The following is a 26,733-nucleotide window of genomic DNA, read 5'->3' as shown; positions in this document are numbered from 1 at the left end:
CATGTATCTTTTTAAATTATAGTTTTGTCTGGGTATGTGCCAAGGAGTGGGTTTGTTAGATCATACAGTAGTTCTATGTTTAGTTTTTTGAGGAAACTCCATAGTGTTTTGCATAGTGATCTTACCAATTTACATTCTCACCAACCATGTAGGAGGGTTCTCCATATCCTCTCCAGCATTTTTTTTTTTTGAGGATGACCATTCTGACTGGTTGTGTGTGAGGTGGGACCTCGCTATAGTTTTGATTTGCATTTCTCTAAAAGTCAGTAATGTCAGGCATATTTGCATGTGTTTTTTGGCCATTTGTATGTATTCTTTGGAGAAATGTCTTTAGATCTTCTGCCCAATTTTTGCTTGGGTTGTTTGTTTTTTGATATTAAGTTGAAAGAGCTGTTGTGTATTTTGAAGATTAATCCCTTATCAGCATCATTTGCAAATATTTTCTCCCATCCTGTAGTTTGTCTTTTTGTTTTGTTATGGTTTCCTTTGCTGTGCAGAAACTTTTAAGTTTAATTAGATCTCACTGTTTTTTGGGTTTTTTTTTACTCTAGGAGGTGGATCTGAGAAGATTTTGCTGTGGTTTATGTCAGAGAGTGTTTGACCTATGTTTTCCACTAAGAATTTTATAGTATCCGTTCTTATATTTAAGTCTTTAATCCATTTTGAGTTTATTCTGTGTATGGTATTAGAGAGTGTCCTAATTTCATTCTTTTTCATGTAGCTGTTCAGTTTTCCCAGTCAGCACCACTTAGTGAAGAAACTGTCTTTTATCCATTGTATATTCTTGCCTCCTTTGTCATATATTAGTTTACCACAGGTGTGTGGGTTTAATTCCAGGCTTTCTATACTGTTCTACTTATCTATATTTCTGGGGGTTTTGCCACTGCCATATTATTTTGATGACTGTAGCTTTGTATTATTGTCTGACGTCAGGGAGCCTGATTCCTCCAGCTGCATTTTTATCAAGATTTCTTTGGCTGTTTGGAGTCTTTCATGTTTCCATACATTTTTTTTTATTTTTTTGTTCTAATTCTGTAAAAAATACCATTGGTAATTTGATAGGGATTGAATTGAATATGTAGATTGCCTTGGGTAGTATAAGCATCTTGACAATATTAATTCTTCCAATCCAAGAGGCTGAGATATCTCTCTATCTGTGTCATCTTTGATTTCTTTCATCAGTGTGTTACAGTTTTCAAAGTACAATTCTTTTGCCTCTTTAGGTAGATTTATTCTTAGGTATTTTTGTTTGTTTTTATTATAGTTGATTTATCAGTGTTCTATTTTTTTTGCCTTTTTTTTAGTATTTTATTCTTTTTGATGTGATGGTAAATGGTATTGTTTCCTTAATTTCCCTTTTTGATATTTCCTTGTTAGTGTATAGAAATGCAATAGATATCTATGTTAATTTTGTGTCCTGCAACTTTATCACATTCATTGATGAGCTCTAGCACTTTTCTGATAGCATCTTTATGATTTTCTGTATATAGTATCATGTAATCTGCAAACATTGACAGTTTTAGTTCTTCTCTTCCAATGTGAATCCATTTTCTTTCTTTCTCTTCTCCAATAGCTGGACTAGGACTTCCAAAACTATGTTGAATAATAATAATGAAAATGACCCTCCTTGTCTTGTTCCTAATTTTATAAGAAATGCTTTCAGTTTTTCACCATTGCATATGATGTTAACTGTGGATTTGTCATATTATTATGTTGAGGTAGGTTCCCTCTATGCCCCCTTTCCAGAGAGTTTTTACCATAAATGGATATTGAATTTTGTTAAAAGCTTTTTCTGTATCTATTGAGATGATCATATGGTTTTTATTCTTCAGTTTGTTAATGTGGTTTATCACATTGACTGATTTGTGGATATTGAAGAATCCTTGCATCCCTGGGATAAATCCCACATGATCATGGTGTATGATCCTTTTAATATATTGTTGCATTCTGTTTGTTAGTATTTTGTTGAAGTTTTTTGCATCTATGTTCATCAGTGATTCTGGCCTGTAGTTTTCTTTCGTGTGTGGTATCTGTCTTGGTTCTGGTATCAGGGTAATGATAGCCTCATAGAATGAGCTTAAAAGTGTTCCTTCCTCTGAAAATTTTTTGGAAGAGTTTCAGAAGTATAGATATTAACTTTTCTCTAAATTTTTGGTAGAATTTGCATGTGAAGCCATCTGGTCCTGGAAACATTTTTTCTTTCTTTCTTTCTTTCTTTCTTTCTTTCTTTCTTTCTTTCTTTCTTTCTTTCTTTCTTTCTTTCTTTTTCTTTCTTTTTCTTTCTTTCAGAACTATTAAAATCACAGTTTCAATTTCAGTACTTGTGATTGGTCCATTCATATTTTCCATTTCTTCCTGTCTTAGCATTCTTTAATTCCCTCCAAGTTGGAGAAATATTCATTTTCTGAATCATTTGATAGTGGTTTGACATTGTGCCTGTTTACCCTGTTTTGTTTTTTTGTTTGTTTGTTGTTTTGTTTTGTTTTTTGTTTGGTTTTTTTACTAAGAACAAGGATGTTTTCACATATAATCACAGAGAACCAAGGAAAATTAACATTAATGCAGTACAATTATCTAATATAATATGTATTCATTTTTGTCAGTTGCACCAAATATGCCCTTGATAGCATTTGTGGTTTGCTTGTATGTTTTCCACCCAACTAATTTAGGATAATACACTGCATTTTATTGCTAGGCCTCTTTCATTTTCTATAATCTCAAAAAGTTTTCTGTCAGCCTTGCTATCTTTCTGTCTTTCTCTGCATCTCTGTCTTCTTTGTCTTAGATTTTTTTAATACAAGCAAGTTATTTTATAGAAAGTCTTCGTATTTGGGGAAATCCTTCAAGCTTGCTCCCTTATTGGTCTTGCTATATCCCCATTCTTTGAAAACTTCTTTATTTTCTTGCAAAATAAGATGTTCCAGGTTCATCTTATTCTTCCCCTGCCCTTACCCTCAAATCAAAATTTTTTGTAAAAAACCCCAAATCTATTTAGCTATTTTAGTTCCTTCAGTTCCTTCTATATTTTAAAAAACTTTGTAGCTGCTTGGTATGTCCTGCTTTTAAACCATCTCAGTGCATGTAACTCTACACCTATAAATATGAACTCAAAATGATAGATCCAATTCAAAATACGAGGGGGTACATTCTAGTCCTTTCTCCTTTCATATTTGTAACTCTTATCTCTAATAATGAGAAACCTTATTTGTGTTAGTCACAAAATGTTATGGATTTGCTCAAGCTTAGAACACAAAAGTAATTTGAGAATTGTTAGCTCATACCACTGTGTAAAGCAAATTTAACAACCAGGGTTTAATATTTGTTTTTCATTTTTTCTCTCACATATTGCAAAATGCATAACCTTAAGTGTACAATTTGGTGAGTTTGAAAATGCATGTGCTTATGTAACCTAACTTTCATTAAGACCTAAAACATTTCCATCACCTGGAAATTCCTCTCATGCCTATTCCCTATCATCACCATCTCTGAAGTGGATCCCAAAAAGGGCCACAATTCAGATTCTTGGGTGGGCCAGTCATTTATAAATTTATAGTCTGGATCACATTTATAGAATGGACATATGTCAATGATGAAATTATCCAGAGGAGTTTCTTGCCAATCTTCCTTTCTCTAATTTGCTCTTCAGAGGAGACCAAATACATCATATGAATCACTTCATTTCTTATTAAAACAGTTTCTTGAAACAGTGTTAACATTTCTGAAAAGATAATTTCATAATGAAGTGTTTGAGGCAAGAAATACTCTTTTTATTTTAGTGATAATTTAACAAATAGAGCTTATAAAACCCTGTAAACCAACTTTTTAAACAGTTAAATTTTGACTATAAAATAACATTAATTTATTGCAATTACAATTTAAAATTTGGATTTATTTATTTTTAGGGCCACACCTGCAGCCTATGGAAGTTCCTAGGCTAGGGGTCAAATTGGAGCTGCAGCTGCTGGCCTATGCCACAGCAATGCTAGATCTGAGCCACATCTGCAACCTATACTGCAGCTTGCAAAAAAAATGCTAGATCCTTAACCCACTGAATGAGGCCAGGTCTTGAACCTACATCCTCATGGATACTGTGGCAGGTTCTTAACCTGCTGAGCCACAATGGAAACCCCCCAAATTTGGATTCTTTTTAATACCTCAAATACTTTAAGTTGGTCTAGGATACAGAATCTACACAAATGGAATATTTTAAAAATCATTTCTACTTAAATCTACTTTTAAAAAAACTATCATGGGAGTTCCCATTGTGGCTCAGTGGTTAACGAATCTGACTAGGAACCATGAGGTTGCAGGTTCGATCCCTGCCTCACTCAGTGGGTTAGGGATCTGGCGATGCCATGAGCTGTAGTGTAGGTTACAGATGTGGCTCGGATCCTGCATTGCTGTGGCTCTGGTGTAGGCTGGCGGCTACAGCTCCAATTCGACCCCTAGCCTGGGAACCTCCATATGCCATGGGAGCGGCCCAAAAAATGGCAAAAAGACAAAATAAATAAATAAAATAAAATAAAAAACTATCATGTATTAAAGTAATTTACCTATTTATGCACCTATTCCTATGGTTTAGTAGACCAGCTAATGATATACTGTCTCCTTCAGGATGCAGAAATACTGTAATTCTTTTTCAAGATTATAGTAATTTTTACAGATCAAAAAAGAGCAGGAGTTCCTTTGTGGTGCCGTATGATAAGGATCTTGCATTGTTGCTGCAGTGGCTCTGGTCATTGCTGTAGTTCAGGTTTAATCCCTGGCCTGGGGATGTCCACATTGCCATGGCTGGCATGGCCAAAGAAAATATTAAAAATAAACTAATAATAATAATAAAATGGAAGAGCGTGAAATCCAGGAGAGATTTCAAGATTAGTTTGGTGACTTAGTGATTTTTGGTTATGGCATAGATCTTGATTCCTTTTCTAAGGGATTTCAAGCTTGAGCTGCTAGTCATCTTTTTGATAGCTAAAAATTTCTTAGTTTCACCAGAATTTTTTAGATTTATCCCTTTCTCATACATTTTTACCAATTTCCAATCTGTTATCACCACCTTAAAATTACATATTCTTTAAGTCTCCCTTGGCCCATATTATATAGCCCATTTCCTTGACATTATCCTATTAGCACTATATATATAGCAACACCAGATCCTTAACCCACTGAGCAGGGCCAGGGATCAAACTCACATCCTTATGGATACTAGTTGGATTCGTTACCACTGAGCCACAATGGGAACTCCTATTAGCACTATTTTTAATATCATACTTCTTATTAGCATATATCTTATTATAATTATTAGTCCACTGAGAAGTTTTATTTCCTAGAAGTTTCAGTATCGTATCTCTGAAGTTATTATCTACTTTGAGAACTAATTCATGAACTTGAATCACATGATCATGCCCTCTTTTTCCTTATTTCTTGTGTGTAGCCACTTGTGCTTATATGGCTTAATATATAACTGGCCTTTCTTTGCCTGGCTGTTATGTGTGATAACTGGTTATACTCAATCTTTCTGGCTCTGGGATTGCCTCTTGTTTTTCATATATTCATTTAGTTAATAAGCACTTATCTTGTGCCAAGCATTGTTCCAAGTTTGGGGGATAATAGTGCTCTATAGACCAGCAAAGTCTTTGCCCTAATAAGGCTCATATGACAAACCAGGGCAGAAAAACAAATCTCAAGAAGCCCTGCTATTACTGTTGACCAGAAAGTGATTGGCAGAGGGGCAGAAACAAGATAGCATGTGTAAGCAAGACCAGATTCTAGGCCCTGGTGAGGATTCATTTGGCCATGGTATATGGGATATGAGACACTTCGGAAGGCTGAAGAGTGGCATATCTAATCAGGTGTCTATGTGGGGATTTGACTACTGGGAGGAGCAAGAGTGAAACTGGAGAGACCAGTTAGAACCAATGGTGGCCCTAAGATTATGACTGAGGAAGCTAGACACATGTATGATCTCATTAGTAATGCTTAGAGTCATCTGAATTCACTAGTGATCACCGATAAAGAGTAAGGAAGGAGAAGAACCAAGGGTTTGGTTTGATCAACAGGATGTGTTGATACCATTTATTGAAATGAGGAAAATGGGAAGAAGCAGGATTAGAAAGGGAATAAGAGTTTTGATTTTTTATATTAAATTTGAGACTCTCTGCCAGAATCCAAGTGATATTTATTGGCCAATGGGCAAGTGGGTGTGTGAATCTAAAGTTTGAAGGAAAAGTCAAGAATTAAAACACAAATTTGGAAATTTTCAGCATGTCTCTGGTATTTAAAGTTGTGGCGTTGGATAAGATCACCTGTGGAATTAGTGTTAATGAAGGAGAGGAGGCAGTAGGAAAAATTCTAGAGAATTCTAAGTATTTGGATTTTTGAGAAGAAGAAAAAGATCCGGGGAAAAATTACGGAAAAGCAGAGAGTGAAATGAAAGGAAAATCACAAGCACATGGGAAGTCCTGGAAGTCAGGAAAGGAGCTCAAAGATGATTGCTGAAGTTTCTAGAAATAATCCACTGGGTAAGATAATGCTGAGGATTATTTGACTTACTCCTGGTTCCCTGTAATTCTCTTTTTAAAACAGATCTCTAATTAATAGATGAACTAAAAATACCAACATGTATGAAACATCCCTATTCATGAAAAAGAATAATAACTGAATGCAACTTCACTGTTCACCCTCCTTTTACAGTACAACTACCTTTTACACACTACTTTTTTCTTTTGAGTTTCATTATGGACTCATGGCCCTTCATTAATGATTTATTTTATTAACTAGGTAATAATCATTATGATTATTATTTATGATCATTATGCAATGTTTAAATTGCTGAAGCCAGCCAATGTTAACCCACTTAATCTGGCTCCTTCATTCTTTTAAAATTACCCCTGATTTTCTTGAAAATTTCCTTATTCTCTGACATCACAACATTTCAGAGGCATTCTAATTTTCACTTGCCTTTAAAAATCAGAGATGGCTACTATTTTAGGAGTACTTTTCCATTCATTCACTGGGGAATGATAATAGAGACCAAAATTGCTATGTCCAGGGTAAACATTGGGCCTGGCAGTGAGCAAACCTCCTGAGGTTGCTTTATGCCATGTAATGGTAGAACATAGAAAATTTCAATTTATGGTATGGGTTCCCCTTGATTTTTTTTTTCCTTTTAGCATATTGTATTGCTCCATCATAATTGCCTTACCACATTTACTTCCTTTTACAATGAAAATCCCACTTGCAAACAGGTAGCCTCATGTTCAAAGAAGTGAATGTATTTGTACCCCAGCATACAGCAACATAATAGAGAGGGGCAGCATCTATGGAGCACCTATATGTGGCAAGAACTGCACTAGTCATTGAGGTTACAGAAGTCAGGAACACATCTATTTCCTTTCAAACTTCCTTTCTTTTGCTACTAACAAAAACGCTTTGCTCAGAGAAGGCAAAAGTGAAATGTAGCAGAAATTCAGTCAACCTTCCCTAAATTAAAGGTACCCTATTTCTACCTCTGCTGGATTGTGATGTGCCTTTCCAATGGGGTTATGTCTTGTTCCCATCCCCATCTGTCTTCTGTCTTATAGCTTTCCCTTGCTGCTTTGTTTTTTTGTTTGTTTTTGTTTTGTTTCTTTGGAATTTTTTTTTAATTTTACTGTAGTTGATTTACAATGTTCTGTCAATTTCTGCTGTTCCGTAAAGTGACCCAGTTATGCATATGTGCATTGTTTTTCTAACATTATCCTCTGTCATGTTCCATCATAACTTATTAGGTATAGTTCCCTGTGCTATACAGCAGAATCCCATTGTTTATTCATTCCATATGCTGTAGTTTGCATCTACTAACCCCAAACTCCCAGTCCATCCAACTCCCTCCTCCTTCCCTTGCCAACCACAAGTTTGTTCCCAATGTCCATGAGTTTGTTTCTTTTCTGTAGATAGGTTCATTTGTGCCATATATCAGATTCTAGATATAAGTAATATCACATGGTATTTGTCTTTCTCTTTCTGACTTACTTCACTTAGTATGAGTCTCTAGTTGCATCCATGTTGCTGCAAATGGCATTATTTTGTTCTTTTATGGCTGAGTAGTATTCCATTGTGTATATGTACCATATCTTCTTAATGCATTCATCTTTCTGTGGGCATTTAGGTTGTTTTCATGTCTTGGCTGATGTGAATAGTGCTACAATGAACATGGTGATGCATTATTTTTTAATGAAAATTTTGTCCAGATGTATGCCCAAGAGTGGAATTGCTGGATCATATGGAGGTTCTGTATTAAGTTTTCTGAGGCACCTCCATAGTGTTTTCCATAATGGCGGTACTAGTTTACATCCCTATCAACAGTGAAGGAGTGTTCTCTTTTCTCCATACCCTCTCCAGTATTTGTTATTTGTAGACTTATTAATGATAGCCATTATGACTAGTGTGAAGTGGTACCTCATTGCAGTTTTGACTTGCATTTCTCTAATAATTAGTGATGTGGAACATTTTTTCATGTGCCTGTTGGCCATCTGTATTTCCTCTTTGCAGAAATGTCTATTCAGGTTATCTGCCCATTTTTCAGTTGTGCTATTTGTTTTTGTTCTTGTCTTTTTGCTGTTGAGTTGTATGAGTTGTTTATATATTTTGGAGATTAAGACCTTGTCAGTTGCATCATTTGAAACTATTTTCTACAATTCTGTATGTTATCTTTTTGGGGTTTTTTTTATGGTTGTCTTTGCTGTGCAAAAGCTTGTAATTGATTAGGTCCCATTGGTTCATTTTCATTTTTATTTCTATTTCTTGGGAGACTGATCTAAGAAAACATTTGTACAGTTGTACTCTCTTTTTCCCATTTTGTATTCTTGCCTCCTTTGTCAAAGATTAATTGACTGTTGGTGTCTGGGTTTATTTTTGGGCTCTCTATTCTGTTGCATTGGTCTGTATGTCTGTTTTGGTACCAGTACCACACTGTCTTGATTATAGTAGCTTTGTAATATTGTCTGAAGTCTGGGAGAGTTATGCTTCCCACTTAGTTTTTGTTCCTCAGGATTGCCTTGGCGATTATGGGTCTTTTATGGTTCCATGTAAATTCTTGGATTGTTTGTTCTAGTTCTGTGAAAAATGTCATGGGTAATTTGATAGAAATTGAATTGAAATATTAGATTGCTTTGGGTAGTGTGGCCATTTTAACAATACTAATTCTTCTGATCTAGGAGCATGGAAGAGATTTCTATTTATTTGAATCCTCTTTAATTTCCTTGATTAATGTTTTATAGTTCTCAGAATATAAGTCTTTCACCTCCTTGGTCAGGTTTATTCCTAGGTATTTAATTTGGAGGGGTGCAATTTTAAAAGGTGTTATATTTTTATATTCCTTTCTAATATTTCATTTTTAGTATACAGAAATGCAACCAATTCCTGAATGTTAATCTTGTATCTTGCTACTTTGTTAAATTCATCAATCAGTTCAGGTAGTTTTTGTATGGAGACCTTATATTTAGTATCATGTCATCTGTATATAGTGACAATTTTAACTCTTCTCTTCCAATTTGGATAGCTTTTATTTCTTTTGTTTGTCTGATTGCTGTGGCTAGGACGTCTAATAAATGCTGAATAAAAATGTTGAGAGTGGGCATCCTTGTCTTGTTCCAGATTTTAGCAGAAAGCTTTCAGCTTTTCTCCATTGAATATTATATTGGATATGGGTTTGTCATAAATGGCTTTTATTATGTTAAGGTGTATTCCCTCTATACATACTTTGCTAAGAGTTTTTATCATGGATGAATGTTGGACTTTGTCAAATGCATCTTCTGCATCTATTGAGATGATCATGTGGTTTTTGATTTTTCTTTTGTATAAATGTGGTGTGTATACATAGATGGATTTGTGTATGTTGAACCATCCTTGTGAACTTGGGATGAATCCCACTCGGTCATGCTCTATGATCATTTTTATATATTGTTGGATTCAACTGGATAAAATTTGAGGGGAATTTTTATGTCCATATTCATCAAAGATATTGGCCTACAATTTTCTTTTTTGGTAGTATCTTTATCTGGTTTTGGTATTAGGGTAATGGTGGCTTCATAGAATGTCTTTGGGAATGTTCCTTCTTCAGCCTTTTAGAAAAGTTTAAGAAGAATGGCTATAATTTCTTCTTTTTATGTTTGGCAGAATTTTCCCATGAAGCCATCTGTTCAGGGACTTTTGTTTGTAGGAAGTGCTTTTTATTACAAATTCAATTTCAACAGTGATTGGTCTGTTCAATTGATCTATTTCTTCTTGATTCAGTTTTGGAGGGCTATATGTCTCTCTAAAGTTGTCCATTTCTTCTAGGTTGTAAAATTTGTTGGCATATAATTGCTCATAGTATTCTCTTACTTTTTTTGTATTTCTGAAGTATATGTTGAGATTTCTCCTTTTTCATTTCTTATTTTGTTTGAGTTCTTTCTCTCTTCTTCTTGGTGAGTCTGGCCAGAGGTTTATCAATTTTGTTTACCCTTTCAAAGAATAAGCTTTTTTGGTTTTATTGGGTTTTTTTCTATTTTTTTAAGTCTCTATTTTGTTGATTTCCTCTCTGATCTTTTTTTAAATTCAATGAACTTTATTGCATTTATATTTATACAATGATCATCCCAACCCAGTTTAACAGAATTCTCATCCCAAACCCCCAGCCCATCCACTCCACCCCCCAACCTGTCTCCTATGGAAATCATAAGTTTTTCAAAGTCTGTGCATCAGTCTGTTCTGCAAAGAAGTTCATTGTATCCTTTTTTTAGATTCCGCATATAAGTGATAGCATATGATGTTGGTGTCTCACTGTCTATTTTAACTTAGCATGATGGTTTCTAGGTCCATCCATGTTGCTAAAGATGCCAGTATTTAATTCCTTTTAATGGCTGGGTAATATTCCATTGGGTATATTTACCACATCTTCTCTTTTCACTTCTCTGTCAATGGACATTTAGGTTGCTGCCATGTCTTGGCCATTGTATATAGTGATGCAGTGAACATAGGAGTACATGTATCTTTTTGAATCATGGTTTTCTCTGGGTAAATGCCCAGGAATAGGATTGCTGGATCAAATAGCAATTCTAGTTTTAGTTTTTTGGGGGATCTCCATACTGTTTTCCACAGTGGTTGCACCAATTTACATTCCCACCAACAGTGTGATAGGGATCCTTTTTGTCCACACCCTCTCCAGCCTTTATTGTTTGTAGACTTTTTGATGATAGCCATTCTGGCTAGTGTAAGGTGTTACCTCATAGCACTTTTTATTTGCATTTCTCTAATAATTATTGATGTTGAACATCTTTTCTTTTGTTTTCTGGCCATCTGTATGTCTTCTTTGTCCTCCCTGATCTTTATGATTTCCTTCCTTCAGCTGAATTTAGGTTTTGGTTTTTCTTCTTTTTCTAATTCTTTTAGGTGGTGGATTAATTTGTCTATTTAAGATTTTTTTTCTTTTCTAAGGAAGGACTCTTGCTATGAGCTTCCTTCTAAGTACTGCTTTTGCAGCATCCCATAGATTTTGAATAGTTATTTTTCCATTATTATTTGTCTTAAGGTATTTTTTTAAATTTCCCTTTTGATTTACTCATCAACCAATTGGTTTTTTAGTAGCATGTTGTTTAGTCTCCACATAGCCATTTTTTTTCCTCATTTCTTTTCTTGTGGTTCATTTCTAGTTTCAGGCCATCATTGTCAGAGAAGATACTTGAAATAATTTCTATACTTTTAAGTTTGTTGAGGTTAGTTTTGTGCCCCAGTATTTTGTCAATCCTTAAGAGTGTTTCGTGTGCACTTGAGAATAATGTATACTCTGACTTTTTTCAATGCAATGTCCTGAAAATGTCAATGAAATATAACTTCTCTATTCTGTCATTTAGAATCTCTGTTGCCTTATTGAATTTTTTGTCTAGAGGATCTATCCATTGATGTGAGTGGGGTGTTAAAGTCTCCTACCATGATTATATTCCCATAAATTTCTCCTTTTATGTCTGTTAGTATTTGTTATATGTACCTGGCTGCTCCTATATTAGGAGCATATATATTGACTAGTGTAATATGCTCTTTTAATTCTTCCTTTTATCATTATATTTAATTTTTTAATTTTTAATATTTAAATTTTTGCATCCTTCTTTGTCTTTCTTCATGGCCTTCATTTTAAAGTCTATTTTGTCTATATGAGTATTGCAACTCCCACTTTCCTGTCTTTTCCATTTGCATGAAATATCTTTTTCCATCCCCTCACTTTCAATTTATCTTTGTCTTTTGCCCTAAGGTGAGTCTCTTATAGCTAACATATTGTAGGCTCTTGTTTTTATATCCACCCTGTCACTCTGTGTTTTTTGATTGGAGCATTCAGCCCATTGACATTTAAGGTAACTATTGATAAATACGTATTTATTGCCATTTTAAAGCCTGTTTTGCAGTTGATTCTATGTTCCTCCTTTCTTAATTTTTTTTTTTTTTTTGGTGTGTGTTGGATGATTTCCTTTTATTTTATGCCTGTGTCCTCTTCTTTTTAGATTTTGGGAATGCATTGTTTTTGGTTTTTTTTGTTTGTTTGTGGTTGCCCTCTTTTTCAAGCATATTACCCACTTCCTCTATCTGCTTGCTTTAGCCCAATAGGCATATAGGCTGAAACACATTCTTAAGAAAAAGTCTAGATTTTCTTACTTTCCTTCCCCACATTTTATGATTTTGATCTCCTTTTTTTTTAAAAAATATATTCATGTTTATCTTTTTGCTGTTCCTTGTGTTTATCATTGTTTTTAAAGTTTTACAGGTTTTTTTTCTCTTATTTCTACATACTGGCTTATTTAAGTGATTACTTTACAGCCATGATTTCTTCCATCCTATTTCTTCTTACTTCTTTTTTACTTAGATGAGCCCTTTCAGTATTTCTTTCAAAATGGGTTTAGTATTTCCATACTATTTTAGTTTTGTTTGTTGGAGAAATTCTTTATTTCTCCTTCTATTTTAAATGATTTTTTTTCTGGGTATAGTATCCTAGGCTGCAATTTTTTCCCTTTTAGAACTTTGAATATATCTTTCCCCTCTCTTCTGACATATAGTGTTTCTGTAGAGAAATCAGCTGATAGCCTTATGGAGGTTCCCTATAATTAACTCTTTGTTCTTCTCTTGCTACCTTTAGAATCCTCTCTTTAACTTTTGCCATTTTTAGTATGTGCTGGCTGTGGGCCTGTTTGAGTTCAACTTGTTTGGGGCCCTCTGTGCATCCTGTGTCCTGATATCTGTTTCCTTTGGATTTAGAAAGCTTTCAGACATAATTTCTTCAAATATATTTTCATTCCACTTTTTCTTCTCCATATTATTTGTAGATAGGCCCACTTTATATTATCCCACAGATCTCATATTGCTTTCATGTGTTTTCATTTGGTTTTCTATCTGCTGTCCTGATTGTGTGATTTCCATTATTCTGTCTTCCACATCACTAATTTGTTCTTCTGCATTATTCATTTTGTACTTCATTGCCTTTAACTCAGCTTGCATTTCTGCAAATGAATTTTCTAATTTTTCTTGTTTCCTCCTTATATTTTCTAGTTCCTTTCTCAAGTAATCTACATTACTGTTGATATTTGTTCTTAATTCCTTGATGTTCAGCCTTAATTCCTTCAGTATTTTCATTATCTCCTTTTTGAACTTTGTGTCTATTAGAGTGCAGAGGTCTGTTTCATTGTTTCCACCTTCAGGTGAATTCTCCTCTTCTTTTAACTGGGAATGGTTCCTGAGTTTCTTCATTTTGCTTATATTTTTCTCATTCTATGAGTTTAGAGAAAACAACCATGGTAGTCTTGGAGGGCTATTTGTATGCAAGAGTACCCCTGGGTATTTTGTGAGGGCTTGCTATTTATTTTTGGTGTGAGTGCTGCTTTTTGTTTGGATGCTTGCTGTCTGTTTCCTCAGTGTGTGCAGGCTGTTATCCCCTTGATAGGGTGCTGTGCATGCTTCTAGGGAAATGGAGGCAATGGGCAGGACTAGTAGCCAGTGCCTGGTTGCTGGGCCCGTGAGAGTGGCAAGAACCTGCAGGAAGGTGGCACAGGCTGCTCATAGTTTCAGGGCCCTGGGAAGTGGCACTGCCCCTCAAGCAGGTTTAGGCAGTGCCCAGAGCATTTGGCAGTGGCAAAGGCAGGGTGTGTGCATTGCCAAGAGAGTGAGAGTGACAACCAGTGGTGTTCTATTGCATTGTCCTCCTCTGTGCTGATGTCTGAGCTGACTGGGCCACGGGTAGTGCCTGTTCATGGACCCCAAGTGGTGGCAGGTCATGCCCACCTCTGGAGTCAAAGATAACTGTGACCCTGCCACATGTAGACCACACAAGAAGTGCCTGTAGCCAGCCCGAGGGCTGTCACCTGTAGCCCATGCAAGTGGTGCCTGGCCGACTGTAGCTTCACCATCCAATAGTCAGTGTATGCACAGAGAAAGATATTGCTATGGTGGTCCACCCCTCATCATTTTGCCCTCCCCAACAATGGTGCCTTACTTCTCCTGTGGGGCCAGACCTCCTCCTGGGTTCCATTGGCTGTGGCACTCAAATCCCCAGCCTTGGCGCAGCACGCCCTAGCTCCCTCAGGCTATCTCCACACTGCCAACCCTAGTCCTCTCCCCATAACTGACCCTCCAGAGCCTGAGTCTCAGTGCCCAACCCCTGCCCAAGCATCTCAGGCTGTGTTGTCCTGAGGCAGTAGTACCAATGGGCTTTGAGCTCTCTACTTTGCCTTCCTTAGTCCAGTTGCTGTGCTTTTCTGTGAGGCTTTGAGTTCCCTCCATCTCAGCTGATCTCCAATCAGTTAGGTGGCTCCCCAGGATATGTGTTCCTTTCCTCTTTCACAGCTCTTTCTCAGGAGTGCTGGTCCCATCCTGATTCCCTTTTCTCTCTCTCTCTTTTTTCCCTTTTGTTCTACCTAGTTATGTGGAGTGTTTCTTGCCCTTTTGTGAGTTTTAAGGTCTCCTGCCAGTGTTCAGAAGATGTTCTGTGTGAATTGCTCTATGTGTAGACTTTTTTTTTTTTTTGATGTTTTTTTGAGAGAAGGTGAGTGCCATATCTTATTCCTCTGTCATCCTGTTCCCACCTCAAGGTGATTTGCAACAGGAATTCAAATCAGATTCTTTGAAACAAGAATGTTTTTGTTTTGTTTTTTGTCTTTTTAGGGGGCACCTGCAGCATATGGAGTTTTACAGGCTACGGGTTGAATGGGAGCTATACCCGCAAGTCTATGCCACAGCAACACCGGATCCAAGCTGCATCTTTGACCTACACTACAGCTCATGGCAACACTGGATCCTTAACCCACTGAGCAAGGCCAGGGATTGAACCTGTATCCTCATGGATGCTAATCAGATTTGTTTCCTCTGAGCCACGACGGGAATTCTGAAACAAGAATATTTTTAAAACATAAGTCCCCTATCTTCATCTGCAATGATTTCTCTGAAGGCTTTCTTCTTCTATTAGTTAAAAATTTTGTACTGCTCAGTATCCCAGCAGTGATTATAAAGTACAGATTCTTGGGTCCCATGCCAACCTTCCAAATTAGAATCCCTGGAGGTAGAAATTAGAAATATGAATTTTTATCAAATTTCTTAATTCATAAAATTTAAGTACCATTGGCTATGACTTCCATATTATCAAGTTTTTGTCCTCTCAAAGAAGGATGTAGACCTTCTAGTGGTGCTTGTGCTAGTGTTGAACTCATGGTGAGGAAGTTAATTACATACACACAGAAAAATATATGGAGTAGGACTTGGGAGAGAAATGCAAATGATCCATGTTGGAGAGATATTTCCTTTCCATAGTGCTACTTACAGATGGGAGACAATTAAAAACATGAGAAAGAGGCTATATTCCATGTAGCACGGTAACAATTTCAGATATCAGTAAGAACATATCTGAGTGACATTGTTATAAATCATATTAAACTAGTAGCTTGAAACATGTATGTTCAGTCTTCACAGTTTGTAATTCATGTGTATTGGTTTTCTTTCAAAACTCTAAATAATGAGAGGAAATGGTGATTATTAAACTTGGCATTCCCTATGACTCTCTTATACCAGTAATTTATGGTTCCCAGATGGAGTACAGTACTTACAAAAGAGATAATTTGGGAGTTTAGCTACTGAACTTCATTATTTTATCATTGATTTAAATCTGTAGCAAACAAACTGCATACAGCACTCTAAAATTAAGTAATTTTTTTCTGACAATCAAATATGTAGAAAGCATTTAAGGAGATAATCCTATCATTTTTTAAAGTAAATGTATTCTATTAACTTCAAAATAGACTATAATGAGCTCATACTCCCTTTGACAAACTTTAATAGTTACTATTTTAAATATTATGCCATTAATATGGTTAGTATTTATAATTTAATATGTACAGGCTAATACAATGCATTGTTAAATAATGCACAATATAATGTGAATAAATATAATGACATGTAAAGTAGGAAAAATGTGGCAATTTTAAGATTGACTTTTGTAAATATTGAGTAAATATGTACATTAAACAGTTAAATAAACACAATTCTTTAAAAAGATTAACAACCTATTACCTAACAGGCATGCTAATCATGTGCCAACCATAACCAGCTCAGCTTTAGGAAACTACCTAAGCACTGTTAGAGAAAGAAGCTGAGATAGGACACCAAGGAGGAGATTTCAGCCTATCCTTTCTCCCTGAGCAGGTCAAGGAAGGCAGGGGAGTCCCAAGGGACAGTAGGAGTGGGGACGGCCAGAGCGTCTGAAATTATCCTTGTGTCCAGCTTGGCCTGATTCCTCTGACCTGGAAACGAGAAAGTGAGAAGGCCTTTTGACAATCAAACAGGGCCTCTACAGCACATAACGTCCTCCTGGCCCAGCACCTGGGAAGTTAAGGAGCTGCCACCAACCACTAGGAGCAGAGACACCCTCCCCTACCTGGGCCCAGATAACCCAATGGCAGCGCATGTCTCCCTCTCAGCCTCTAATCCTGCCCCTGGGTTCTCAGCCCTGCCCATAGGTACTTGGGGCTCCCCAGTATCCTGGCACAAGGGCAGTGACTAAAATCAGTCGCAGGTCATTTCTCTGCCCCACTGTTTTAAAGGTCAGCACCCAATTTGTTCTAGCTGCAAAATCCGTAGCACTGTGGTAAGGATGAAATGAGATGATAGTCAAAGTCCTTGGCAGTACACTTGGCATAGAGTAGCTTCTCCATAAATGGGAGCTGTCCTATTGCTATAAAGAACTTAAATTTCCTCAGATTTTAATGCAGTGTGGTCATCAGTGGATGCTTACTGGATGCCTAGGCATTCATTGGTTTTACTGATAATTGCTGCTTCATCAAATAATCATTTGGGAAATATAACAAAGTAGTAAATACATAGCTAAAAAGATAAACAGATGGACTTGGATAACATCATGCCCTTTATAGATTTGTCGGTGACTTGGATTTTAACATTTGAAATACCACATTAAACTAGGCATTTGTAACTATTGAAAATTACATCACTGGCTCTATTATAATTGCAGCTATTCAATTATGACTTCTGTGAATATTGGGTCAGTTGGTTTAATTCCAGCTGTTAACTGGTAATTTCTTGGTACCAAGATGTTGTAGACCAGTAGCACATTCAGGAGTCCCTATATACTTTCAAATTATAATACATGACACAATTTAATCTGCCTATAATCCAGATGTTATCTTTTACCAGTATATTATCAGTGGTCTGCGTTGTATATGAAAAATGATTCAAGTTCACCTTGTATGGAAACTACTTAAGTTCATAATAGGTTTTATTCCTTATCTTAACTCCACGTGCATTCAGTGGCTCCCTAAACAGGAGATGTTGCTGAATCTCCTTCCATCATTACCATAGCTGCTGTGGTTGGCAGTGGAAACCATGGACCAAGATGCAGTCACCACACTGGAATGTGATCTAAAGCAGTGGTTTTCAAACATGGCTGTACATTACCATCAACATGGAGATTTAATTTTAAAATGAATTTTTTAAAAATGCCCCTCTCTACCCCAGATCCATAAAATCAGAGCTAGGGAAGGGGGAGCAAGTAATAATAGTATTATTACTTAAAAGCACTCCAGGTTATTCTCATGGGACTGAGGTTGAGAATCACAGTCCAAAACTAGAGACTGAGAAATGATTTAAAATATGTGATAGACATTAGCAGGAATTAAGGCTTCCTCTATGATCTGATCAGAAAAACAAAAATGAAAATATTTTTCAAGAAAAATTTTCCAGAGTTCAAGGATATTTGAGGATGGGAACACGTAGGTCTGAAATACCTACTTTGAAGATCTCTAGAAAGTAACTATAGTGGATGGACAGTTTTGTATACTTCTTTTTCATCACCTTTAGGAGAAATTTAGAGCCATCTAAATGGAAAGCAATCCTAGGCCTTCACATGACATCGAATCTGACTTCTCCACAAATAGTAACTCGTTTGATCGATGAAATTGTCATAAACCCACATTACAACAGACGGAGAAAGGACAGTGACATCGCCATGATGCATCTTGAATTTAAAGTGAACTACACAGGTAAGAGAAATGAGTTTTAGTCATCTCATCTGCCCGAATTTATTCAAAATTAGATTTGAAATATTAGTACCAGTGCATTAATAGTCCATAAAAGTTGTTATAGAAATCATTATAATTCAAGTGGAATTGGAGAATGGAGAAAAATAAATTACCTTCATCAAGGTGCTTAAGTCCAACTTTCTAGAAAATTGATCAGTAGATGAAAACTCTGAGTGCTTTATAACAGATGACTCAAAGGAGCAGCCCAGAGAAAATAAGCCATGTTCTACTGCACGCCTTCCATGTTTCTCATGTAAAAGGAAGGTAGGTCCACCCACAAAGGCCAGAGGAGGACAAACTGAGAGACAAGTTCAAAGAGCAGAGTGGATGAGAATGGCCTCCCATAAAGGAGCGTCAGTAATGTTAATAAAACCTAGATAAGGTGCAAGAAATCACCTAAGGGAATCCCCAAGGGCTCTGTTCAACACCAGCCTTTACTCTGAAGATTTTCCAAGAGCAACACTCCCCCTGCCCCTGCCCTTCTCCTCCAACCCTACCCGCCCCCTTCCACCATGCTTCTGCTGAATTCTGTCTCCACATGGCACAGGTGCACTTAGCAAAGTCAGTGACCAATGCTAATGCCTCCATAAAAGCCCTGGAAAACAGTCACCTAAAAGCTTTTTTAATGTGAAGATAATTGGGGAAAGTCAAAAAAGCCTCAGAACATTTGCCCAAGTTTTCCTTAATTGACCCTAAAAACCATGTTTTTCACAGAACTGGTACCACATTCTATTAAGTACTGTGGTTCTTTAAAACTTAAATATAAATGACTAATTCCAGAATGCAGACAGATGTTATAACAGAATATTTAGGAGACAATGTAGAAAGCCATCAGTGTTACCTAATCTACTGTCAAAGGGCTGCGCTGCCATGCTGCTTTCCCCTGAGACTGACGTCTAAAAAATATGTCCAGTTAGGAAAAAACAAAAACACAAATTTCTGGAGTTCTCTTGTGGTACAGCAGGTTATGGACTGGTGTTAGCACTGCACGAACTTGGGTCACTTATGGGATATGGGTTCCATCCCTAGCCCAGGAACTTCCACGTGCTGCAGGCGTGGCCAAAACAACCAACCAACCACACACACACAAACACAAACCTTTTTTTAGATGAAATGTTGAAAATGATTTTAAATTTTTAGAAATGCATGTTATGTTTGTTCTCATTTTTGTTTTCCTTCAATTTTCTAGATTACATACAACCTATTTGTTTACCAGAAGAAAATCAAGTTTTTCCTCCAGGAAGAATTTGTTCTATTGCTGGCTGGGGGAAGGTTATATATCAAGGTATAGTATCAGACTCAAAAAATAAAGAAGAAAACACTCATAGAAAGCATGCTATTACTCTAACCTGTCTGTCCTGTAAATAATTTCATCATTTTTAAAACTTATAACAGTTTTCTGCATTATCTCTTAAAAGCACTGTCAGGCTTATATTTGTATGTTGGGTATATACTTAAAAAATTTTTTTGCAAATAGTTTAGCATGTTATAAAACTATAATTCTGATTGGAGGGAAATTCAAACATCACCCAAACTCATTATCTAATTTTAGTATTGTAAACACTAAAAGATATATCTATTGAAATGAATGTAACCAAAGGCTACAACACTGTATTTACTTAAAGCATATGGATAAAATTTCATCAAAATAAAGTCTCATCAAAAGCCAAATTAGAGAGTTCCCACTGTGGCACAGTGGAAACAAATCTGACTAGTATCCATGAGGGATGTGGGTTCAGTCCCTGGCCTCACTCAGGGATCTGGCATTGCTGTGAGCTGTGGTGTAGGGTCACAGACACGTCTCGGATCTGGCATTGCAATGGTGTAGGCCAGCAGCTGCAGCTCTGATTCGACCCCTAGCTTGGGAACTTCCATAGGCCGTGGATGTGGCCCCAAAAAGAAAAAAAAAATCCAAATTACTAGCTGTTACATTTCCCAAATCAATATAAAACTATTTTTATTTATCATAGACGTGTTTCACACTCTCCATATGAGAAGGGAATCAGTTTCAACATGCTGATTTTGCCTACTGACAAGACTGAAATATGGCATGAATCTGACATTAAATAATATAAATTAGTATTACCATTGATTCATTATTTACTAGAATGTTTTCCAAAGAAAAGATACATATTAAAAATAACCAATTTTTTTTTTAAAAAAACGCATTCTAGTACTTCATATCCTACACATGTAGCTGCAAGATTCACTGGTTTCAAAATTCCCAATAGGAGTTATTCCATCTAGGAGAGAGTTTGATCACTCATTAATAGTTAAAAAAGAAAAGCACTGTTTGGTGAGAGAACCTGGTCCCTGGAGGCACAACAGGTCATAGCCATGATATTAAAAAAATCTTAATAGCATTTAAGATGAAAAGGCACAAGGTCCTGTGGAGAGATACAGGAAGCAAAAGATTCACAGCAAAATACCCTTTTTTCTTGTAAAAGAGAGCATAAAGTCTACGTCAGTCCCTTGCCTGATGATTCCGACAAAGGTTCTCCACAGCAGTTACGTTATGTTGCTGAAATGCTTCATTTCTGCTGCCCATAAAGTATATTGAAGTCAAATACTGTGTAGTCTTCTATTTCCTCCACTTGAAAAATGGCATGACTTATTAAATTTGAAATCTAAAGAGTAAAAAATGATTCTTAGATATTTTCTCTATCAGACTTCAAGCTAAGACATTTATGACCACAGTGTACTCTTCAAAAACAAATTATCCACTAACAAAATTTAAGATTCTGTATTCCATAGGAAATTATTATTTTTTTTAAAGAGTTGAGTAAACTTGCTCACATTTGCTCATTGTTACCAAAGATATCCATTTAATTGATTTAGGAAAAGTCTCTAAGAGTAGTGTGGAGCCAAGAAGAAATCTGCATCTGAGATCAATTTCATTTAGGAATAAACAGATCACATTTACTACTTTCTGGGTAATGGCAATTTCAGTCAATTTTATGACCCCCCCCCCAGTTTTTCCCTTTGAGTATATTAATACTAATTAATTTTCTAGCAAGGTCATGAACATATTGCTCACTAAGAAGAAATAAAGTGATATTAGTTAAGGCACTTGGTAAACTTAAAATAACTTTGCTGACATTTTTATGTGGGTTTTTGTGTATGTACATATGTATATTCTCAATTATCCTCATAGCAACTCACATTGACAGATATTAAATGTAAGAATACTACTAAAGTTCTTTTTTTTTAACCAGAGGTTTATCATATACCCAACCAATTTTTTATTCTTTGACAAGCAGCAAAATTGCCTTTGATTTTTATTATAAAACTAAGTCTACCAGCCCATCCTCAATCTTCATAGAAAAAATGACAATAAAAGGCTGAAAATTCACCTCCATCTTAAGCTCTCTACTTCACTTTTTAAACCTAAAGTCCATTGTCAAACTTTAAAAGTCATCCAGCCACTGAAGTAACTCGCACCACCTGGCAAGAGCTCCCAATTTTATGTTCGCTGTCATACTGGTACCTTGAAATTGATCAGAGTTGAAGTGTTTATAAACAGGCAAATTGGCACACAATACACATTTGGGATTTGTTTTTATTTCTTGAAAGCCAGTTAATAAACATTTACCAACATACCACTGGATTATATGTACATTGCTTTGCACCAAAATTACACACACACACAGCTTGTTTCTTTTCTTTTTAGCATGGGGATTCAACTTAGCTGGAAATGAGGTCACATATATTTTTGCAACAACACTGGCTGTCAAATGTACTACTTATTTCAACTTTCTGCCTCTCTTGAGAAACCAAATAGAATTGCTAATTATTAGAAAGTGCTTATCATGTACCTTTTCTGGAGCACTAGACACCTTTTTTTGAAAAAAAAAATCTCTTGGGATTAGTATTTCAGTAAACAGATTCATGCTTCCAGTAGATGAGTCATTTTGTAAAAAGCATGGAAGCATATACTGCTACTAAATGCCTTCTTTTTCTTCACCTGCATATGGATGACAAGCTGATTGCCCTTAGACCAGGGCACAGTTCCTTGGAGCTTTGTCTCTGCTCAATGGGCACCTGCTTACTCACAGAGTATCACAAAGGAGCTGAATGCCAGAAGGGAGCTCCTCTTCAGGTGCCAGATGAAAGGCACTTCTGGTTTTCTGAGCCTTTGCTAATTTCCATGAATAAAACTCTTTGTGTTGGTGGGCTTTTTCCCCCCCCATAAGCAATGCTGTAACCATTTAACATTACTGAAAATACCCAAGGACTGTCTAGTCCAATCCACCATTAGCCTGTTAGCCCCTGGGAACTAAAGAAGTGCTTTACTGTTACCCATTTGGCAAAATCCACAGATGGGCTTTATTGTGTGCTTTAAAGTACAAGGTTTATCATTTAGTTCCATTATATGTGTACACAGTACTCAATAATGAGCAAGAACTGTTGAAATAAATAAGACTGATGGTGGCTCATTCAATGAGGCATGTAGATCACTTCTGACTGGCTGGCTGCATTGTGCATTTTGAACAGGTTCTCCTGCAGACATACTGCAAGAAGCTGATGTTCCCCTTCTATCAAATGAGAAATGCCAACAGCAGATGCCAGAATATAACATTACTGAAAATATGATGTGTGCAGGCTATGAAGAAGGAGGGATAGATTCTTGTCAGGTAAATATGTGCACCTAATCACCCTCTGTTTCCAGAAAGCATACGGGATCATTTAATCCCTCTGCAGTGATGAGGGAGTGTACAATCATGAGGATCTCAACTGCATTTCTTCTTTTACAAACTGTGACTTTTCACTTTTATTTGTGGCGTATTTGCCTACTACTCTTGGGTAGACCTGAAATTAGAAACAAAACTAATTTTTACCAACAGGAGTTACACATCAAATGCCTTAAGAGACAAGGCATAAATGATGTCAGACTGATGTCAGACTCTCGGGTAGAATATCAGTAGTGGGCCTGGGGGTGAGCTAGTGTGTACCTCAGCTAGGAGCATTTTCAGACTTCCACTTCTTTAAAATAACCCTGTCCAAAACAAAAAACAGGTCTGTGGCCCAATGCGGCCTGTACTCCCTCTAATTCTCAACCCTCATCTAGAGTATGGTCCAGGTGTCCAGTGACCCAAAATAATTTCTGGATGAAAACCAACCTGGATGGCCTGCAATACATTTGAAGTATCCCAGCTTTTGACTTGTATGAAAACTCTTTCCCAGACACTAACCCTCATGGAAGATTAAAACATCTGGCCACCTAGAAATAATGCACCCATCTATCAGCTCCATGAAGTCTGCATACACCCCACAAATAAAAAAGTAGAATTATAATTTTCAGGTACAATATGGAAAAGTCATGAAAGCATGGATTCTGTGTTTAAACTACTTATTGACCCTTGCTTTAACACTTAGTGAGACTGGGCAAGTCACTAAGGTATTATCGAAAGGTTCGAAAGAGGTATCATATGTGAGGCATTAAGTATGCACTCGAAAATATTAGCAATTTTTATTGCAAGACTTTGTAAATTTTCTGGCATGTTTTCTGTATTTGAGAATTAATAAAATATTAATGCATTAACATCCATTGGATTAAACCTGGTAGCAGTACTAAGCAAATGAATAATTTACGGATGAGGAAGTAGCAATTTATACTGTAGGAAAATAGCTTCATTTTGTTAAAGTGGAAACAACTTGTTACAGATATTAACACATATGTCATAATGATTTGATACAAGACTTTCTAAACAGACACTTAAGCCAACATTTCATGGTATGTTAAATGTTCAGCTTAGTTTTACACTTATTCTGCTTTGATGAACACTTGCAAATTTAAGACAAATAGGATAGCATCCTTGTTTAAAATTTATCTCTGATCTTATACTTTCCTTTCAAAATGAAAAGTGTGCTAAAGGTAAGATATATTGCCACTTAGAGGGAGATTTATAGAATTATTGTTCAGGAGGGAAATCAGCTGTACAACTTCAATTAGAGTTAATGGGGGTTGTGTGGCATTCGCCTCATGCACTAGGTAGAAAATATGACTACTGATGCTATCAGTGTTAGGGTTCCATTAAGCTAGTAACTCATTCCAGATCCCTGAAATCTTATATTTGGCTCTAATTTCTAGAGAGTCTTAAGTATGTTATTCATTAGCAAGTAAGAAAGCTCCCACACAAGGCAATATCTTGTATAATATAATGTTATCATGATTGAGTAATCAGTAGTCTAGAGAGTTACATGATTTTTTCTTTGGTCAACTTTAATATTGTGTTAAACAGGACTGATAAAAAATGAGTACATTATTTAAAATTGCCATGTTATTATTGATACATCATTTGCATAAGTTCTTTGAGGCACTATTTTTTCCCCTATAGTGAGGGTGAATTTACCTCATCAGTCACACGTTCTTGAATTACCTTCTGCCTTCCCAAAGGCTTGTGCTTGCTAGGCAGTTATTTGGGTTTTAAGGCAACACAAGTGGCTGTAGAAAGTCCTCTCACTATAAATATACTACGTGGATGACACCGACGAACAAATCCATTTGCTAACTATTCCAAGCCTTATTCTATATATACCACTGTTTTTCCAACCATGGCCTCCAGTCCAGCAGATCAGCATCACCTGAATACTTGTTAGAGATGCAAGTTCCTGGCCCTGCCAGAAAGCCACTGAATCAGAAACTCTTAGAGCCGGCAGCCCAGCAGTGTGTGTGTGAGAGTAATCCTGCAGGTGATTCAGAGCAGCCTAAGGTTTAAGACCCACTACTCTAAACAAAAATGTTTTCCAACCCTTCCAATCAGATACTCATAAAAAGTAGGCAGTGATTTTTTTTTCCTTTACAAATATAGCATCCAAGTGGAAACATACATTTTATGTTAATATTTTACGTTCTGGACATTCACTCATGTTTTTGAAGTACTTAACACATCTCTGAGATAATGGAAGAAATATGCTCATTGAACAAATCAGAAAATGAAGGCAAAGAGAAGTGACAGGATAGAACTGCAATGGTGTAGTTACATGATGGGAAGGGACGGACCAGATGTAGGTCTCTCCACCAGACAGACCACCCAGCTGTTTGGCCACAAGCCACTGGGAGATTCTTTGAATAACTGATATGAGCCAGGGTATGCTGGGTAATTCAGAATCCTCGTCCATGTAATTAATGTCTGGATTCTATTGTCTGTTAAAGAATTATTTTAGAAGATATGAAGAAAACCAAATGACTCCCTTTAAAAATACCCAAACATTGGAGGGTTATTTTTTACTAATTTCTAAGTCACACATAACTTTAAACCAGTATTTATTCTTACCTTGGATTGAAACTGTTCCATAAAGATTTCTGAACCCATGTTATGGACTAAGGGCATGGGATGCAGAAATAAAAAATCACAGTGTCTGCCTTTAAACAGCTTGAACATATTCGAATATCTAGGAAAGAAGGGACCTATGGTTTCCACTGCAATTTATGCTCCTCTGTACCCAGGAGAGAAAGGGTGATTTTCCAGACCATATTTTTTTTCCCTTAAATAGAGGTCCCGAAGATAATAATCAAGCAAAAAAAATCACTTATGATAATTTTAAACTAAGGCTTGGGTGAAAGTCTATTGCACCAGTAATTTCAACCCAAGTACACAAGGCTTTAAGTTCGTTCATATATATAAAAAGATTAAAAATTTTCACCATGTGGAAAAACATTTGTCAATTCTCTCTCATTAAATAATACTATACATTTGCATTACACAGAAATAATCATGGGTAAATAAAATTATGTAATTAGGAATCTAATATTTTTTAAAAATTAAAAGCATTTCATCAGTTAAAATCTAATGAAAACACATGTGCCTGTCACTAGAAACTATATCAGAAATATGCCTATTTCACTTGAAATTTTTTTTTCAAGTCTTGTGCTATGGAAAAAAAAAATTAATGCTCCCCAAGAGAACTAAAATTAACTTTATGTGTGAGTTTTTAGTTATTCTAAAGCACATAATGTGGAATAATTGCCTTTTCCACAAAGCCCTGCATAATACTTAGGCCATATCTCCTTTGATAATATATATTTTGGTTGGAGATCTGATGTTGCTGTCACTGTGGCATAAGTCAGCAGCTGCAGCTCCAATTCAACCCCTAACCTGGGAGTTTCCCATATGCCATGGGTGTGGCCCTAAAAAAAAAGCAAAAAATG

The 26,733-nt window shown here is 36.2% G+C and overlaps 1 protein-coding gene across 2 annotated transcripts in view; it reads left to right on the top strand.

Moving 5' to 3' along the window:
* The window catches only part of TMPRSS15 (transmembrane protease, serine 15), a 170,913-nt gene that overhangs the window by 143,203 nt on the left and 977 nt on the right, over positions 1-26,733 (top strand). For both annotated transcript variants that reach the window (XM_021068532.1, NM_001001259.1), the window contains 3 exon segments: positions 18,361-18,542; positions 19,771-19,866; positions 23,076-23,215. In XM_021068532.1, coding sequence (XP_020924191.1) covers positions 18,361-18,542; positions 19,771-19,866; positions 23,076-23,215 — 418 coding nt within the window.

This window comes from Sus scrofa, chromosome 13 (genome assembly GCF_000003025.6).
Source record: "Sus scrofa isolate TJ Tabasco breed Duroc chromosome 13, Sscrofa11.1, whole genome shotgun sequence".
In the NCBI taxonomy this organism is placed as follows: Eukaryota; Metazoa; Chordata; class Mammalia; order Artiodactyla; family Suidae; genus Sus; species Sus scrofa.
This window is presented reverse-complemented; position numbering and strand designations above follow the sequence as displayed.